Source organism: Sorex fumeus, unplaced genomic scaffold (assembly GCF_029834395.1).
Source record: "Sorex fumeus unplaced genomic scaffold, SorFum_2.1 ptg000231l, whole genome shotgun sequence".
NCBI classification, from domain to species: Eukaryota; Metazoa; Chordata; class Mammalia; order Eulipotyphla; family Soricidae; genus Sorex; species Sorex fumeus.
This window is the reverse complement of record NW_026606288.1, coordinates 1573786-1593830: the sequence shown is the minus strand read 5'-3', so window position 1 is coordinate 1593830 and position 20045 is coordinate 1573786. Positions and strand designations below refer to the sequence as shown.

Genomic DNA, 20045 nt, shown 5'->3' with positions numbered 1-20045 from the left:
CTCCCCTTGCTCCCAAATCCAGAGCGAGCCCCGCACTTGCAGCTGTCAGAGAGCAGCTGCAGAACCGCTAATCAGCTGACTTGCCAGCAGGTTTGCACAGCCTGCAGATTCGCGTCGGCAGATTCGCCTAAACCCGTCCCCGCTTCGGGCCCGCACCCTACGGAACATTCCTCAGTTAACTTTGTTCCTTCTTTCTCCTCTTTGTTTCTTTTTGATTCAGTATAATCTATTTTATTTTAAGCTTAACTACGCGATCTTCTCCTGGTGTGTATTTCCGTAGCAGCGTTGTGACGAAAGTCCCGTGGCAAAGCTCAAACTAGGTGTTTTGCGGGACCGGATGCGGAAGAACCAAGCCGGGCTCGGGCGCGCGCGACACTCGCGCAAGGCGCATGCGCAGGCTCAAGCGAACCTGGTGCTGATTGGAGGACGCCACCTGGGGGGCGGGGACTCTGCTGTCCGGATTTGAGCGGGAATTGAAACCGCCTTGACCCTAGGAGCACCGGCCCCGCCAACTGGACTTCAGTGCTGCGAAGTGTTCAGCCTGGAAAGGGACCATGGTGCGGCCCCAGAGGTAAGTAGTTCGTGACTTCCGGCGGGAAGAGGGAGGAGGAGGAGGAAGGCACTGCAGGTAACTTGTACCCAAAGATCAAGGGAGAAAGGACCTCCTGCAGCGTAGGTGGCTGTTGTGCGGAGGGTGGGTAGTGATGCAATGACCCCCTGTCTCCAGTAAAAGCCAACCCTCCCTCCTAAGCATCCCAACGTCCTAGTTTCCTCCCTTGCCTTGGCTTCCCCTCCTATTGCCTCATTTAATCAAGACCCTATTGCATTAGTTGCCTGGCTTTGCATTTCAACGAGCCCTTCCTTAAGCCTCCCGTTGTTCATCCCTGGCGCCCTTTGAGATGGTCTGGGCTTAAATTCCAAGATCAAAAATCACAACCAATCACAACCATCCTGTTATCCTTCGATTGCCTCGAGCAGGCCCCAGTAACATCTCCTTCGTCCTAGCCGTGAGATTTTTTTTAAAAAAGTGCCATATTCAAGGCTCTTTCAGAGTTAGGAGAATGAGACCCTTAGTTGTTACTGGTATTTGGCATATTGGCTACGCCACGGGGAGTTTGCCAGACTCTGCCGTGTGAGCAGGTTACATTCGGTAGCCTGCCAGTTTGTCCAAAGTAGGAATGAGATGAAAGATCAAAAAAAAAAAAAAAAAAGCCAGTGGACTTGAGTCGCACAGCTCGTGTGGAAGGATCATCCTCAGACCGAGTCGACCTGGTTCTAGAGCCTCTGGGCTGGAATTATCATTCTCAAACAATTCCTTTGCGCCTCTGGGCTGGAATTATCATTCTCAAACAATTCCTTTGCTTAAATCGAAGTGAAGCGCAGTGGAGTCCCCGTGCCAGCTGTTCGTTTTAGTAAAATCTTTGAATGAATTTATTCCGGCAGTGCAGGTGGTGATCGTAAAAGGTTTCCAAACAGGCAGGGCCTTTCGGGCTTTAGAAAAGAGGTTGAATTTTGGTTCTAATCCCAGTGAGAGTCAACAGAGGCTTGTAAAGAGGAGAGAGTAATCAGAGTTTGGTTTTACAACGTTTAGCCACTACTGAAATGAGCGGGACATGGGGGTGAGCAGTAGGGGTGCAAGGAGTCAGTTAGGAGGCAGTTGTACCTTTTGGGAGTGACATGGAGACGTGGAATGAAACAATGTGGGGTGTCTTTTAAAAGTACTGCTGATAAAACTTGCTGATGAAATAGATGTGAAGTTCACGATCACGACGATCACGACCATCCTGTTGTTCGTTTGCCTCTAGCAGGCCCCAGTAACGTCTCCTTCGTCCTAGCCCAGAGATTTTTTTTTAAAAGTGCCATATTCAAGGCTCCTTCAGGGTTAGGAGAATGAGACCCATCATTGTTACTGGTATTTGGCATATTGGCTACACCACGGGGAGTTTGCCAGACTCTGCCATGTGAGCAGGTTATATTCAGTAGCCTGCCAGTTTGTCCAAGGTAAGAATAAGATGGGCCACGCTCTTCCAGGAGCTAGGTTTTATAGTCTCCGGGTCTTGGCTGTTGATGGGATTACACGGCACCAGGGGGCCAGTTGGTGGGTATAACCCCTGCCTACTGGAATCTGGAGGATCTGGGTGGAGGATGCTCAGCTCCAATCTGAGCAGGCTTGGAGATCTCAGCCCCGGGACCCGCATGCCTTTGTTGCAGATGTGGAGTTAAAGGGGGAAAAGAATTGAGGCCAGTTTCCAAGATTTTTTGGCCTGGATTATCTAAGATGCAAATGTCCAGGGAAAGCAATGTGTTCAGAAGGTGTGGCTCCTGAAGGAATAGCTACGTGAACTCTTTGAAGCATATTACATTTAGAAATGGCTTTATACATCAAAGAAAGGAAGATGTAATCTCTCTGAAACAATGGTTGTCAAAATATGGTCTACAGACCTCCCTGGCAGCCCCTGAGACTCTTTCAGAAGGTTTATGAGATCAAAACTATTTTCACGATAAAACGAAGGCGGTTGTTTTTTTTCACATTTCCATCTTATTTCCACCACATAGCAATGAATGTGATGGTGGTAAAATTATTGACAACTTTGCACAAATCAAGGTAGTGATACTGAACTGAACTAATAGTTATTGTATTCTTTACTGCCATCTGCTCAGAATACAGAAAGGAAAAAGCACCAGATTTGCTAAAATATATTTGATAAAGCAGTAAGAATTATGTTTATTGCAGCTCAATTCTTGTCTTTATTGTGACTTTTGTTGTTGTTATTTTTTGCTTTTTTGGAGTCACACCCAGCGATACACAGGGGTTACTTGTGGCTTTGCACTCAGGAATTACTCCTGGCAGTGCTCAGGGGACCATATGGGATGCTGGGAATCAAACCTGAATCGGCTATGTGCAAGGCAAACCCCCTAAACCACTGTACTATTGCTCCAGCCCCTATTGTGATTTTAATATACTCTATATAATAGATTTTATTGCCTGGTGTTCAATCTCAAAATTTCCCTGTTTTATTCTGCTCTTTAGCTCCCAAAAGTAGGAAAACAATAAAACTATGCTTTTTTAATATTTTCTCTTGAGAAAGTGAGAAGTATTCATGAAGTCTTCTTACAAAGAAGGAAAAACTTTTTTTTTAATTTTTTTTTTTTTTATTAGTGAAACACCATGAGGTACAGTTGTGGATTTACAATTTTTTGTGCTTGGGTTTGATTATACAATGATCAAATACCCATCCCTCCACCAGTGCCCATTTTCCACCACCATGGATAATATACCCCCCACCCCCATCCCCCCATCCCCCCCTGCCTCTGTGGCAGGGCAATCCCCTGTGTTCTCTCTCTCCTTTTGGGTGTTGTGGTCTGCAAATGAGGCATTGAGTGGCAAACATGTTCAGTCCATAGTCCACTTTCGACATGCATCTCCCCTCCTGGGAGGGTCCTCCAAACACCCTTTATTTGGTGTTCCCTTCTCTATCTGAGCTGCCCTTTCCTCTAGAATGCCCGACTGGCCACTAAGCTATGGAGTAATTCTCCTGGTGCTGATCTCAGCTATTCTTGGGTATTAATCTCATATTTTGTTACTTTATATCCCCCAGATGAATGCAATCTTTCTATGTCTATCCCTCTCTTTCTGACTCATTTCGCTTAGCATGATACTTTCCATGTTGTACCACTTGTATGTAAATTTCATGACTTCATCTTTTCTAACAGCTACATAGTACTCCATTGTGTAGATGTACCAAAGTTTTTTTAACCAGTCATCTGTTCTTGGGCATTCAGGTTTCTTCCAGTTTCTGGCTATTGTAAAGAGTGCTGCAATGAACAAACAAGTGCAGATGTCACTTCGACTATACATTTTTGCCTCTCTGGGATATATTCCCAGGAGTGGTATTGCTGGGTCAAATGGGAGCTCAATTTCTAATTTTTTGAGAATCGTCCATACTGTTTTCCAGAAGGGCTGAACCAGTCGACATTCCCACCAACAGTGAAGGAGTGTCCCTTTCTCGCCACATCCACGCCAGCATCGGTTGCTTTTGTTCTTTTGAATGTGGGCCAGTCTCTGAGGTGTGAGATGGTATCTCATTGTGGTTTTGATCTGCATCTCCCTGATGATTAATGATGTAGAGCATTTTCTCATGTGCTTTTTTGCCATTCGGATTTCTTCTTTGAGAAAGTTTCTGTTCATTTCATTGCCCCATTTTTGGATGGGGTTGGATGTTTTCTTCTTGTGGAGTTTAACCAGTATTTTGTATATCCTGGATATCAACCCCTTGTCAGATGTGTTTTCGGCGAATATCCTTTCCCATTCTGTAGACTGTCTTTGTATTTTGGTCACTGTTTCTTTGGAGGTGCAGAAGCTTCTTAGTTTAAGATAGTCCCATTTATTTATCTCTGTTTTCACTTGCTCGGCCAGTGGCGTGGCATCTTTGAAGATACCATTAGCTTCAATGTCATGGAGGGTTTTGCCAACTTTGTCTTCAATGTACCTTATGGTTTCTGGTCTGATGTTGAGGTCTTTAATCCATTTTGATCTTACTTTTGTACATGGTGTTAGGCAGAGTTCTGAGCCCATTTTTTTGCATGTAGCCGTCCAGTGATGCCAGCACAATTTGTTAAAGAGGAGAAGGAAAAACTTTTGAGACTGAGTTATGGTCAAATTATAGTCAAATTAACTTTTGTTCAGAGGTCACGACTCATTTAAATATACATGCTTTTTGGTTTGTGACTTAGTGCTCGGGGTCACTCCTGGTGGTGCTCAAGTGATTGTGCAGTGCCAGGGATAGAACCCAGACTCCCTGTGTGCATGCACTCAGTTCATTGAGGCATCTTTGACCCAGGGCACTATTTTTTAAGGGAGGGTCTGTGAGGGTGGTGGGACTATATCCAGCAGTTCTCAGGACTTACTTCTGGCTCTGTGCTCAGGGATCGCTCCTGGAGATGCTCAGACCATATGCATTGCTGGGATTTGAACTCAGATCAGCTATGTGCAAAGCAAGTGCCAACACTATATTGCACAAACTCTTTGATCCATCCCCTAGGCACCATTTTTACTTGAAAAAGCAGCTGACTGAAAACTGATTATTCAAACTTGGGTGTTTGGCAGAAGGTAGAAACATAAATCAAAAAGTGCACATACTAAGTAAAAATACATAAATGCATATTATAAGTGCATAAATTTTGTTATATCATGGTCATGGTCATGGTCCTCCCATTATTCATCGATTTGATCGAGCGGACCCAGTAACATCTCCATCGTGAGACTTTTTGTTACTGTATTTGGCATATATCATACGACATGGGTAGCTTGCCAGGCTTTGCCGTGTGGGGGAGATACTCTCGGTAGCTTGCCGGGCTCTTCGAGAGGGGCGGAGAAATCGAGCCCGACTTGGTCGGACTGGCTGCACGCAAGGCAAATGCCCTACCGCTGTGCTATCGCTCCAGCCCAAATTTTGTTATTTAAGGGGTTTTTTTTTTGTATGTGTGTGTGGGGCGGGGGGATCTGAACTAATTATTTACTTCTCAGATATATTTCAGCCAATGCAAATGCCCTGCTATAAATCACAGATTATGTTTTACATTTGTGTTTTCTCCCCCCACCCCCAGTTGTGTTCTTTTTTTTTTGGCTACGCTAAGATTTACCTGGTGTTTTATCTCTCTGATCCCACATTATGTATTCTTAAAAGGAATTCAAGCATATATATCTGTGTACCCAAAACTACTAATGACCTCGAACAGTGGAGGTGGAAATTTGATGTTTGTGTAAAGGAAATTTTTTTTTTTTGATTGTAGACATAAGAAGTCAGTTGACTACTCGCAGTTTAATGACTCTGACAGTGATGGTAAGTAGAACTTCTTATTTTACTTAAAAGATCCCAGATACACACACACACACATATACATATATATATATATATATACATCGTGTGTGTGTGTGTGTGTGTGTGTGTGTATGATGTATAGAATCCAGATGTTGAACTTATTTTGCAGTTGCGTAAGAGGTATGTTAGGAAAAATAGTTTAATGAGCACTTGGGATGTGTAGGTAAGTATAAATGATTGAGCCAGATGAAATGGCTATTTAGTTCAAAACTACCCTAGGTCCATGTTTTCGTGGGTTTGTCACCATCTGTTCTTCCCTTAGAAGGAAAATAATGTCTGTTTGAGACACAGTTGTTGCAGAATATAATGTGAAATCCTCAGTAACTGTTCAATTTTTTAAAAAGGACCTGCGGGGATATGGTGCCGCCAGCTGGTCAATCTGTACCTGTGAGGCGAGTGCATCAGCAGCCTGATGGCACCTTCAGACTTCCAGATACCCCAAAATTGCTGCTGTGCCTTTGGCCAGACCCCAAAAACTTGGGGCAAAGTTTACCAAGAAAGTAAACGGCCAAAAGTTAGGTATGTGGGAAACACACCCACAAACCACCTCCGGCTCAGCTATATACTTGGAGTCATGGCCTCTCTGGTTCCTGATTGAACTGCTTAACAGCCATGATCCCAGAGACTCATAAACAAATCTTGAAACCCAACGGCTTTTGGCAGAAATGCGTCTGGTCTCTGCAGTAGGTCACCGGTGCTGGGACAACCCAGGTGGGAATAGGTTTTGTGCCTTGGCCTGTTCCCCCTGGCGACCCAGTGACCACCATCCTTCAGAGGCCACTGGACAGTCAGGTTTGGGCCCCCAGTGATGAGACACGCAGGGCCTCATGGGGATGGGGGTGGAGCCGGTCCTGTCCTCCCCACCCAATGAGACCCCAAGTCATCGCCCACAAACGGCCTCTCTGGCTCCTGACCAAGCTGTTTAACGGCCATGATCCCAGAAACCCAGTGGCTTTTGGTAGAAATGCGTCCGGACCCCACAGTACCTTACTGTCGCCGGGCCACCCAAGGGGGAAAGAGTGTTATCACTCCACCTGCTCTCCCTTGGCAGTAAACCTGAAGAGGAAATTTTCCTAAGCAGACATACAGAGGGTCAACAGGTACATGAAATGTTTATTAATCACCGTTAACAATCATCCAGGAGGGCTAGAGCGATAGTACAGCCTGGGGTAGAGGATTTGCCTTGCATGCGGCTGATCCATTTCAATCCCCGGCATCCCATCGGGCCCCCCAAGTATCACCAGAAGTAATTCCTGAGTGCAGAGCCAGGAATAACCCCTGAGCATCGCCGGGTGTGACCCAAAAAGCAAAAAAATAAATAAATAAAAAATAATTATCATCAAGGAAAGCAAATCAGAACCACAATGAAAAGGACCAGGAATGGCCTGATTTTGATCTCTAACACTGCAGATACAAAACCTATGATGAATTAGAATGGCACCACTACAATAGCATCGTCCAGAGGTGAACAGATAAGTGCTGACAAGGTCCTAGCGGAAAGGGTCTGTTGGTGGAGGATGTGATTCGGGACAACCAAATGGAAAACAGTATGGAGGTTACTCAAGAAGTTAAGATACAGTTGTCATTTGATCCTGGAATCCAACTTCTGAGTATTTCTCCAAGGAAAATTAAAACACTAATTCAGTAAGATGCACGCTGTCTATCTGTGTCCATTCCAACATTGTTTATGGGAGCCTGGCTATGGAAATGACTGGTGTCCACCTACAGATGCGGGGGAAAGTGTATATACGCAAGGGACTATTAGCTATATGAAAAGGAAATCTTGTTATTTGTGAGAATATGTGTGACTCTTTAGGGTGTTGTGCTAAGTAAATTAGGTTAGACAGAGGTAGATTATATTATCTCACTTACATGTGGAATCTCGCCCGCACGGCAGAGCCTGGCAAGCTCCCCATGACGTATTCGATATGCCAGACACAGTAACAACAAAGTTTCCAATGGAGACGTTACTGGGCCCGCTCGAGCAAATCGATGATCAACGGGAGGGCCTTTACTTTACTTTACATGTGGAATATTTATAATTAAGGTTTTGAAATTTGTTATAAATAAAATTGGTTTTTTTTTTTTTTTCTTTTTGGGTCACACCCGGCGATGCTCAGGGGTTCCTCCTGGCTCATGCACTCAGGAATTGCTCCTGGCGGTGCTCGGGGGACCATATGGGATGCTGGGAATCGAACCATGTTGGCTGCGTACAAGGCAAACGCCCTACCCTACCCACTGTGCTATCACTCCAGCCCCCTAAAATTATAAAATTTAATTTAAAGGTATCATTTAATTGTTCCTAAAAAATAGGTAACATGGTTACACTAGTGTCAAAGTTAATGTTTGGTGTACAAAGTTACTGTGGAATCTTAAACACTTGCAAAAGCTTGGTTTCAGGGAATAGATTGGTGGCCAATATGAGGTGGGGTGAGTGGGTGAGCGGAAAAATGGGTGCAAGGGGTACAATGTCCCAGTTAGAAACTAAGTAAGAGACATGGGGGCCCAAGAGCACTTGCTTTGCATGCAGCCAACCTGGGTTCAATTTCCTGACTCCATATGGTCCCCCAAGCCCCACCAGGAGTGATCACTGAGTATAGAGCCAGGAGTAAGCTGTGAGCACCACCAGATGGGGCCCCAAAACAAAACAGAGCAAAACAAAATAGAAAATAAATGGCATGAGATATGATGTTAATAATATTGTATCACACATTTTAAAGTAACAGTACATCTCTAAAAGTGTCCCGCAGTTGGCTCGCTCTTCATGCTCTGTTCTCCCTGGAATGTGCATCTTCCCGGTGTCTATGCTTCTTTGCTTGCTTATTTCCACTCTGAAGCACGCTGTGTTCTTTCTTGGACACATTTCTCCATTTTTCCACCTCTTAGTAAGTTTCTAAATAAGTTTTATTCAATAAAAGCAATTTTGCTTCACAAAGACTAAATACAATAAAAGTTCCCCAAATAGAAAACATTTTGCAGTGGTGTCAGATGTTGAGCTAGCGTGATGGTCTCATAATATTGAATCATGCGATTTTACTTCTGATTTTAATGTTACCCGTCAACCATACCTCAGTAAAAACTGCAAAGATAAGAATTTGAAACCCTCTTTGGAATCATACTTTTTATGGTCAAAAAGCTCGAAAGCTTAATGCGTTTCTTATATTCGATTAAATTACACCTTGGGGAAGATTTTTATTTCCTTCTCTGATCATCAGAGCTTTTTGAGTCAAATGTTTTGAAGTAAATCTGTTTTTGTGTTGAGGACAGCCTGAAGTGTGCTTGTGTTAGGGTCCGAGCTCAGGACAGCCTCACCTGTCAAGGAAAACTCTGAGAGACCAAGTCCATGCAAAAGCAGGAGGTTTATTCAAGCATGCTCGGGCTCACAGCATGACCGCAAACCGTCAGTGACTGAGAGCCCCGAGCCTCTTCAAAGGGGGCTTTTTATAGGGCATCTTCCCGCGCATTTCAGAAAGCCCGCGCACAAATCACCCAATACATTTGAATTATCACATTAGATGCTGCACGCAGGCAGCCAATCATTTTGCAACAAGCCATCAGCACCAGCCACTCTCTTCTGTACCTGTCACCAGGCCCTCCCACCGGGCAGTCAATTAGGCCTTTCCACTAGGCCTTTTCTGACCTTGTAGCCTTATCTGGTGAATTCCAGGTGCAGGGAGGACATGGGGGTACTTGTGTTGGGCCTTGTTAGGCGGATTCCAGGACAAGGAGATGCCTCATTAGGCCTTCTCCGGCCTTGTGGCTTTATCTGGCGAATTCCAGGTGCAGGGAGGAGATGGGGGTACTTGGTGTTGTCAGCCTGCCGCAGCTGCAGGACGGGATATGGGCTGGGACTTGCTTTGCTAGGGCTCAATTGTCATGGGTCTATCTTTCACTTGAAACTCAGGGGAAATCGTACAGAATAGAACTTTTAGCACCCGGTAACTGTCATCAGTGAGTCCCCACAAATTTATAAGTTGCCAGTTGTATTCTGAACACGTAGGGGGCCGAGGAGGTCAGTTACAAGTTATCATATTAGTACATGGAGAAGCATTAGCTTTTGTGAAAAGCAAGCACAGCATGTGGACTAGTCACGCTCACGGTCACGGTCACAGTCCTCCCGTTGTTCATCGATTTGCTCGAGCGGGCCCAGGAACATTGTGAGACTTGTTACTGTGTTTGGCATATCGAATACGCCACGGGGAGCTTGCCAGGCTTTACCGTGCAGTGTACTAGTCAATGCTAAGTAAATGACGAAGTCCCCACATACCCTAACATCATCCTTGCATCACCGATGAGTTTGAAAGCTATGGCAGACATCTTGCGTTGCCAGTAGGACTACATCAGACCCAGGAGTTGATAGAACACAAAAGCCTGTGAATAAAAATGAACTTTGTCGGTTGTTAAAGGTATGTTAAAAGTATGTTAAAAGTAGTTAAAAGGCACCCAGGAGTGGCCGAGATTAGTACCAGGAATTTTGCTCCATGACTTGGAGGCCAGCCACACGTGCTAGGGGAAAAGGAAGCTCAGATAGAGAAGAGAGCACCAAATAAAGGTGTTGGGAGGATCCTCCCAGGGCGGGAGAAGCATGCTGAAGGTAGACTATAGACCAAACATGATTAGTGCTCAATGCTTCTCTTGCAAACCACAGGACCCAAAAGGAGAGAGAGAGAACAAAAGGGAATGTCCTGCCACAGAGGCGGGATGGGATGGGAGGGATGGGGGGTGGGAGGGATGCTGGGACCCGCGGTGGTGAAGGATGGGCGCTGGTGGAGGGATGGGTACTTGATCATTGTATAACTGAAACCCAAGCACAAAAATTTGTAAGTCTATAACTGTACCTCATGGTGGTTCACTAATTTAAAAAAAAAGTAGTTAAAAGGTATGATAAAAGTATGTTAAAAGTAGTTAAAAGGTAGTTAGTGTATGATGGTAAGAACACTATTGTGGTAATGGAGGAGAAAGTTCTCTCTGTTGTAAAACTGTAAATAGAGGGCACTTTCTAAGTTCTGATTTTTCTTGGCTTAGTCAAGCTATTCGAAGGTAATGAATGGGCTTTTGAAAGAAGATAATTGGGAAGTAGCAGAATATTCATAAAAAACCTTTTTCTTCTTATTTTCAAAGTGACGGATTTAAATCACCTTTCTAATGTTTTTTGAGGTTCCCGTTATTTTTCTTTGACATACATATACTAGATTAATTGTCTTCGCAATTTTTCAATTGGTTTTTGATAGACTTATATCTTTTAAGATGAGCACCAGCAGCTGGGGGTGTGAGGTAGAGCATGTGCCTGCCTTGTGTAAGACCCTGGGTTCCATCCCTCCCCCACATGGACCCCTGAGCACTTCCTGGAATGACCCTCATTTAAAAAAATGAATAAATAAAGATCACTGAGAGGAAATGGAAAAGCGTAAGTGAACATAAGAGCTATATACCAGTTGTTTGTTTTAATTAAATTGTGGAATTTCAACTTGAACATACAACATAATGAATGCAACTTCTAAGAAAATAATTTTAGGGCCAGGGATATAACTTAGAGAGACAGAACGCCTGTCTTGCATTGTATGATGGTCTGGGATTGATCCCTGGTACCATATGCTTGCCCTGTCTCCCCAGACCATGACCCCAGCACTGCTAGGATAGCCTTGGTGGCTTTTCAGCACCACTGGGTGTGACTCCAATTAAACAAAAAAGAATTTTGTCCAGGGAAGTGACTCAGTCGTAGAGTGGACCTCAAGTGGGTAAGGCCCTGAGTTCAGTCCTTCATGACAAACACACACACACACACACACACACACACACACACACACACACACACGTTTTATCTACTTAGGAAAAGCCGTTTCATATTTTTTGTTTATATTTTGTGCAAAACTAGATGATTTTGTTGCGGCCACTGCCCCTTTAAACAAGAAACCCAAGACAAAATTAAAAGAAGAGAAACCAAACCCCAAATTGAAAACTCTCCAGAAAGAAGACATAGCTCAAGAGGAAACCCCTAAAAAAAGGTGAGAGGTAAGACAAACAGCTGTTTAGTACGTGCAGGAGAACAGAGATCTGCCATTAATTCCCTTCTGAGTTAAACAGGAAATTCAGAAATGTAAAAGGAAATCATTCATTTAAGTCTGAGGCAGACAGCTCCAAAGATTCTGAGTTAGGACTTATTTATTGTTAAGTATTGTTTACTCAGTATTGTTGGATATTAACCCAAAGTGTTTTAGGTTTCATCAGTGAATTGCCTCTTTTCCTGCTCCCAGAGAATCTCACTGTGCTCTTCCTGGCATCCCTCATTTAGTTAAAGTTTATCTTTAACCTTCCCTTTGCATTTTACCTTTCCTTGTCACAGTTCCCCAAGTCAGTCTTGATTACTTGTAAGCCAAAACTTTCTGGTAATTCTGAACTTTGTTTCAGTGCTGGGAAACCGAGACTATTTCAGCTCCAGGAACTGAACCTGAGGCCTAGCTGATTTTGCGGAGTTCTGCCGCCTGTCATGGCATCATTTCACCCTTACATAATCAAGATGCAGAACAGTTAACTAAGTGGCCATCATGTTTGGTCCATAGCCTACTTTCAGCCAGCATCTCCCTTCCCTAGCGTGCCCCTCCAAGCATCATTAACTTAGTGGTCCCTTCTCTATCCCAGCTGCCTTTTCCCCCAGCATGTGAGGCCGGCTTCCAAGCCATGGAATGAGTTCCTTTAAAACAGATGCAGGACAGTGCTGGCACCCCCAAAACGTTTTCCTCATCATCTGTGTTAGCTATTCATCTTCCTTATTTCCTTGGGAAGGGAACATGCTATTCTTGTTTTAAATTGCTAGTCTTGATAAAGCATTGCCATTGTGACATGGCAGGGACCTTAACACCAAAGGGCAAGTGTGATTGAAATTTTTTTTTTGTTGTTGTTTTTTGGCCACACACAAGCAGTGCTCAGGGCTTACTCCTGGATCTGCACTCAGGGATCACTCCCGGTGGGACATTGGAGGCCATGTGGGGTGCCAGGGATTGAACCCAGGCCAGCTACCCATTGTGCTATCTCTCTGGCCCCCGGACTATAGTTGTTTAGCAACGCTTTTCGTGAGGCTAGCAGCTCTTCGGGAAAATCTGCACATTTGCTTCTCGGAGGTGACTGGTGGGATCCAAAGCTCATTCTTCCTTGTATCCACTTCAGGATGGCTCTGGATGACAAGCTCTATAAGAGAGACTTAGAAGTTGCCCTGGCGCTGTCCGTGAAGGAACTTCCCACAACCACTGTTGACCTGACGGAGTCTCCGGATAAAAGTGACTTGATTTTCTTTGTATTTATTGATTTCATTTGTTTGTTTTCTCGATTTGGTGGTGGGGGGGGGGGTGAGTGGACAAGGTGGGGACTTGGGCCACTCCCTGCAGTACTTAACTGACCAGTTGGACACTTCAGTGCATGGTGCTGGGGACCATCAGGGCAAGCTGCTGGTGCTTGAGGACCTCCAGGGCTGTACCCGGTGGCACTGGGGATGGGGTGCGTGGAGGGGAGAAATCCTGTGATGTGAGGGTGCAGACTCGATCTTGTACTCCTGACCGCATCTCTGCTTAAGGTCCATCAGAATCCGTCCTTTCCCTTACATTTAGGTGTTGAAAAACTTGACAGTGATGGAGTAGAAACCAAGTCCCCCCATATCTCCAATTGCAGTGTTGCTGGTGATTATTTAGGTAAGTTTTTGCGATGATAGTGATTATCGTCGTTGTTTTGTGGGGCTGGAGGGGGGTCTCTGTGCACGTGTGTGCGACGATCGAACTCAGAGCTTCGTATGTGGAAAGCCTAGGCTCCGTCACCGTCTATTCCATACCCGTACACATCCATTGCTTGAATTCTTACCTGTCTTTTTTTATTTTCTTAAATGCTTCTCTTGAAGACCTGGATAAGATTACCGAGGAAGAAGATCTTCACGGTGTTCAGGGAAAAAGAAAAGCGGCGTCTAAAGCTGTGGCCCAGCAGAGAATGATGCTTCTAGAGGGCAGTGATGGGGAGAGATCCGAGGAGTCTGAGCCAGACTTTGCGACGGGTAAGTTATTGCTGACCTCAAAATCGATCCAACTGCAACTCAGTAAAAGATTTTGGAGACCATTATATGCAGACAGTGGGGGAGGGGGGTGTGAAGGGGTGAATCTAGCCTGGAAGTGATCCTCGAGCCAGATTTTAAAAACTGACTATCGGGCTGGAGAGATAGCACAGCGGGTAGGGCGTTTGCCTTGCACGCGGCCGACCCGGGTTCGATTCCCAGCATCCCATATGGTCCCCTGAGCACCGCCAGGAGTAACTCCTGAATGCAGAGCCAGGAGGAACTCCCGTGCATCGCCGGGTGTGACCCAAAAAGCAAAAAAAAAAAAAAAAACCTGACTATCATCTAAACAAACTCAAGGAGTGGTAAGATAGCATTGTTGGGCAGTCGAAAGGCATGAACAATGGAAGAAGCTTGTGTTGAGATATAGGAGTCGAGTGAGGCCTGCTTTAGAGGGGGGCATTTTTATCTTAGACAATAGCGGGGAGCAGGATGGAGCTTCTGCCTTTCTGGACCTTACATCCGAGTGAGGGGTCATAGGCAAGACACAAAGACTGGAAGTTTTTGTTTTTGGGGTTTTATTGTTTGCTTGTTTTGCTTTTTGGGGTCACACCCGGCATTGCACAGGGGTTACTGCTGGCTCATGCACTCAGGAATTATTCCTGGCAGTGCTCATGAGACCAGCATCCTATGGGATGCCGGGAATCGAACCCGGGTTGACCGAGTGCAAGGCAAATGCCCTACCCGCTGTGCTATCACTCCAGCCCCAAAGACCGGAAGTTTCAAGTGCCATGAATAAAGAGCTATGAAGAAGAGACAGGCCGAAAGAACCCAGAAACCGGCCCTTTGAACCTCTCCATCTGTCTAGCCCAGGAGGTCTCGGAGCAGATCTCTGAGAAACACTAATGTAAAGAGTGTTCAACACCAGAGAGGGATCAGTGAAAGGAAGTAACCTCAAGACGCATAGTGGAGGGGCTGGAGCAATAGCACGGCAGGCAGGGTGTTTGCCTTGCGTGTGGGGCCTGTGTTCGGGCCCCAGCACCCAATATGGTTCCCTGAGCCTACCAGGAGTGATCCTTGAGCACAGAGCCAGAAGTCACCCCTGAGCACCCCTGAGTGTGTCCCCCCCACCCCACCTTACTATAAAAGGCATAGTGAGGAAGGGACTGGAGCAATAGAATAGCAGGCGAGGCACTTGTCTTGTACACAGCCACCCTGGGTTCAATCTCTGGCTTCCCATATGGTTCCCCCTGAGCCTCACCAGGAGCGATCCCTGAGTGCAGAGCCAAGAGTAAGCCCTGAGCGCTTGCCAGGACCCCAAAACAGAAACACCCACACAAAAAGGAAGATAGTGGAACCACAATTAAGGCTCCCAATTTAAGATGGCTTGCAACCCTGTCTGTAGCACTGTCCTCTCGTTGTTCATCGATTTGTTCGAGCGGGCACCAGTAATGTCTCCATTGTGAGACCTGTCGTTACTGTTTCTGGCATATCGAATACGCCACAGGGAGCTTGCCAGGCTCTGCCGTGCGGGCGGGATACTCTCGGTAGCTTGCTGGGCTCTCCGAGAGGGATGGAGGAATCGAACTTGGGTCGGCTGTGTGCAAGGCAAACGCCCTACACGTTGTGCTATCGCTCCAGCCCACAATCAAAATAAATGATTTGTGGGTTTACTTACCTTTTCCAGGCATAATAATATCTTCAGAGTATCAGTATCGTTATTTATTATGCTTTTGTCCAAAAAAACTCCCCCCGTATTGCCCGGGTTCCCAGTAGCACTGCCGCCTGGATCACCTTTGGCTGTGGGCTTGTCCCCGGGATCCAACCCTGGGCCTCACTCCCAAAAGACCAGACAACCTGTAGGGTATTTGACAACCTGCCACTGGGATGTCGCCCTTAGCCCCGATGCTGCGTAAAGAAACAGGCACTGTGAGTTGGTCACCTAAAGCCACACAATGTGGACGTGGAGGGTTTGGGATTCAGAGCCAGCAGCCAAGCTCTCCACCACCATTGATGTCTCACCTCCAGCAGTGACATCGCCCACACGAATCTGGTCGCAGTGCCCACAGAGGCAGGGGAGGCCCCGGGGAGGCCTGACGCTTTGGGAGCAGAGATGACACCCATGATCTTCTGTCTCAGGGGAAGAGTCTGAGGATGATTCTGACTTCGGAGAGAGCGACGATGAGGACGAAAACTTCACTGTAAGGAAAAGTAAAGAAAGTAAAGCTAAAGACGTGAAAAAGAAAGAAGCGAAGGTAAAACCCCCCGTTGAAAAGAGAGAGAAGAAACCCAGATCAAAATGTAAGGCTTTGGGTAAGCTTAGCTCACTTAATTTGGTTAAAGGACATGTGGTTGGTTCTTCCCTTCAACTTCTTCTCCTGAAGTCGGCGCCTGTTTGGTTGAACAGCAGGGACCGCTGGGGGTGTGGGGCAGGGCGGGAAGGTGACAGGAACGCTGGTTCCACTGTCCAGCCAGTGCTTAATTCCAGAGTGCCAGCAGCCACGCGCAGAGGGTAATTTTTTTAATCTGGGGCTCCCGGAGGTGACACTATTTACTGCAGTTCTTATCAGTTGCAAATTCCAGGTTTGCCCTTTAAGCGAGAGCCCCGGTTTTGGTTTGGTTTGGAATCCTGGCTTCGACATTCCTTAGCTCTCAGCTACAGGCAAATTGCCTAGCCCTTTTGTTTGCTTTTCTAACCATGGCCCTGGCAATATCCATATCAGGGTTGTTCGAACCGTTAAAGTTAATCCGTACCATAAGCTTGCCACACTGCCGTGCACGTGGTCGTAAAAAGATCGCTATTCTCCAGCAGTCAACAAAGCTTTGTTACTTAACAGTTTCTCAAATTGTATTGCCTGTCTAGTTCTATGGCTTTATAATTTGACACGTTCATCTAGACCTTTTCTTCCTCTGACAAACTTTGCATATGTGTTTTTGTTTTGTTTTGTTTTGTTTTGTTTTGTTTGCATCAGCGACCTCGGTAGTCTCTGCTCCAGCTGCTGTCAAAGCAGAATGTCTGTCCCCGTCAAAAACGGGGTCTCTTTCTTCAGCGGCCCCTAGAACACCACTGCAAACACACAGTTCTCCTGCCGCGAGCAAGAGACCCAGATGGGTCCCACCAGGTATGGTGCGTTTTAATGTGAAATCTCCTAATCTTTAAATGTTGACTTTTTTTTTTTTTTAACAAAACCTTATGGCCCAAACTCCATACTGGATTTGACCTTGAGGCTGCCGACGAGTTAACTGTCATACAAATCTGAGACCAACAAGATCCCAAAAGAAAAATAGGACTTAGATATAGAAATTTCCCGAAGAACTGCACACTAGAAATGAATGTGAAAAGAATTGAAGCCTCTAGTAATTAAGGAAAAGATCTCAAACTAGAAAATAATGAAACTGGGGCTGGAGTGATAGTACAGCAGGTAGGGCATTTGCGTTGCATGTGACCAACCCAGGTTTGATTCCCAGCATCCCATCTGGTCCCCCGAGTCCCACCAGGACTAACCCCTGAGTTTCGCCGGTTGTGATCCAAAAAGCAAAAAAAAATAAATAAATAAAATAATGAAACTAAGGCTCTGCACATTGAGGCATGGGAGAATAGGAGAATAAGAAATTTTTAATCTTTATAATGTGTTTATGGAACATCTTGACAGTAGCCATGAAAATAAACCTCTCCTGGGCTGGAGAGATTGTGCAGTGTGTAGGGCACTTGCCTTGTATGTCTTGTACGAGGCTGATGCAGGTTCAATCCCCAGCACCCCATTATGGTCCCAGAGCCCCACCAGAAGTGATACCTGAGTGCAGAGCCAGAAGCAACCCCTAAGCACAGCTGGGTGTGGTCCCCAAAACCGAAAAATTAAAGAAGTAAATAAACCTCTCCTGGGCCGGAGCAATAGGTAGCAGTGGGTAGGATGCTTGCCTTGTATGCAGGCCCTTCAGCCCACCCCCCAGATTTGATCCTCATCACCCATATGGTTCCCTAAGACCCCCGCCAGGAGTGATTCTTGAGTGGTGAAGAGCCAGGAGGAAGCCCTGAACCACGTGGGTGTGACCCAATCTCCCCACGTCCCACTACTCCCCCCTCCCCCAATAATAAACCTCTCCTTTGGTCTTGAAATTTATTTTGGGAATTTATATGTCTCGAGTGTGTGTGTGTTTGTGTGTGTGTGTATTGTGTTGTCATTTTTTTAAATGACAGAATTTTTTTTAAGGCATTACGTTTTTCTCGTAGTTTAGAAAGATAATTGCTTGCATCTATATATTCCTTATATTAGTGCGATTTTCTCCCAGTGGTTCTGTTTCAGCTTGCAGGTTTAAAGTTCTGGGCCCATGACCTTGGCTTCTAGGAGTGTTTGAAAATCGACAATACTGTATTTGTTGCTTTCCATTCTTTTGCTCTATATTGTAGCTGGAGGGATCAGCATAACGCTTGCCTGCTCCTTATGCTTTCTCTAGTCCATAAATGGCTCTTTGTTAAGAAATGTCCCACCCGGGGCTGGAGCGATAGCACAGCGGGTAGGACGTTTGCCTTGCACGCAGCCAACATGGCCGACACAGGTTCGATTCCCAGCATTCCATATGGTCCCCCGAGCACCGCCAGGAGTGATTCCTGAGTGCATGAGCCAGGAGTAACCCCTGAGCATCTCCGATGTGACCCAAAAAGCAAAAAAAAAAAAAAAAAAGAAATGTCCCACCTTATACCAGTCATGTGGGGGAGTGGTTTATTAATATATCCAAACCACAGAGTTAAACAACATTGTAAGTATGAGATGCAAACCACAGCAACCAATCTTCAAAACGTGTCTGTCAAGGTGGCAGGCACATTCCTTTTCACTCTCTCCTTTTGGGTGTTATTAGTCGGCAATATAGATACTAAGCGGCCATCACGGTTGGTCCATAGTCTACTTTCAGCACACATCTCCCATCCCCAGCAAGTCCTCCAACCATCATTTACTTAGTGGTCCCTTCTCTATCCCAGCTGCCTTTTCCCCCAGCATGTGAGGCCGGCTTCCAAGCCATAGAGCAATCCTCCTGGCCCTTACCTCTACTATTCTTGGGTGTTAGTCTCACATTCTGTTACTTTATAGTCCACAAATGAGTGCAGTTCTTCTATGTCTCTCCTGACTCATTTCACCTAGCATGATACTCTCCTTGTCCATCCACTTCTATGCAAATCTCATGATTTCATCTCTTCTAATAGCTGCATAGTATTCCATTGTGTGGATGTACCAGAGTTTCTGTTCTCAGGAACTCAGGTTTTTTCCAGATCCTGGCTATTGGAAATAGTGCTACAATAAATGGTGTCTTTTCTTTCAGCCGCGTCTGGAAGCAGCAGCGGGGGCCGCCCCCCGGCAGCCGTGTCCATGAAGTCTCCGAGCCAGAGTCTCCGCCTTGGTCTGTCCAGGCTCGCCAGGGTTAAGCCTTTGCATCCCAATGCCACAAGCGTCTGAGTGTGCTCGGAAAGAAATGGCTGGCGAAGAGGGCCACCGTTTTTGCAGACATGTTTATATGTGATTCGTATTTATCTTCAAGGACATTGCTATAATATAAAGGAACCCTTAAGCTTTGTCTCATATAAATTATCTCTTCCCATTTTATTATGTCCTCTGGAGAGCAGTTCAAACCTTCATGAAGAGGTTCGTTTCCATGTCGTTTTCTTCTGGAATTCATATTCTGCTGTCCTCCTGCGGGATTGTCATATTCCTTCAGCAGTTGTCAGTGTGACATGGAGGAGGGTCCCCCGACACACTCTCCTCTCTGTTGGCACCTTGCCTGTTTAGAGCTTCTCTGGCCAAAGGACTTGTTCCATTTCTTCAGGTGACAGTTCTGACATTGTGTCAGTGACGAAGGCTATGTGGGAGTTCCGTTACAAGGATGTTTCATATTTAAGCCATATGTTTTATAGTAAGCACTTTCTAAACTGAAACAGTTGCTATGCTATGTTTATGTCATGTACCTAGAAGTAGATGGTTATTGTATGACAAATGAACTGCCATAATTTTCCATGAAATCCTCCTTGTCCAACCCATCAATAAAAGTGAAAACGTTTTGGTAAGCTCTTTTCCTTGATTTCGTCACATCACACGTCTCTGTCTCTGACTGTGTACATTTCATGATGAAATGAGTCTTAG

At 45.6% G+C, this 20045-nt stretch overlaps 1 protein-coding gene across 1 annotated transcript; it reads left to right on the top strand.

Moving 5' to 3' along the window:
• The first annotated feature begins 467 nt into the window (after positions 1-467).
• RAD51AP1 (RAD51 associated protein 1) lies at positions 468-19388 on the top strand. The gene is made up of 9 exons (XM_056108659.1): positions 468-571; positions 5794-5843; positions 11758-11887; positions 13047-13156; positions 13484-13564; positions 13768-13917; positions 16054-16227; positions 16887-17036; positions 19231-19388. The coding sequence occupies exons 1-9, from the start codon at positions 555-557 to the stop codon at positions 19362-19364; spliced, it is 996 nt and encodes a 331-aa protein (XP_055964634.1). The 5' UTR covers positions 468-554; the 3' UTR covers positions 19365-19388.
• The last annotated feature ends 657 nt before the right edge of the window (positions 19389-20045 follow it).

What these genes read in the sequence shown, in the direction of transcription:
- RAD51AP1 (XM_056108659.1), top strand. An exon ending in TAATGACTCTGACAGTGATG is followed by an intron (nt 5,844 to 11,757) that starts GTAAGTAGAACT and finishes GTGCAAAACTAG; the next exon opens with ATGATTTTGTTGCGGCCACT. An exon ending in GAGGAAACCCCTAAAAAAAG is followed by an intron (nt 11,888 to 13,046) that starts GTGAGAGGTAAG and finishes TATCCACTTCAG; the next exon opens with GATGGCTCTGGATGACAAGC.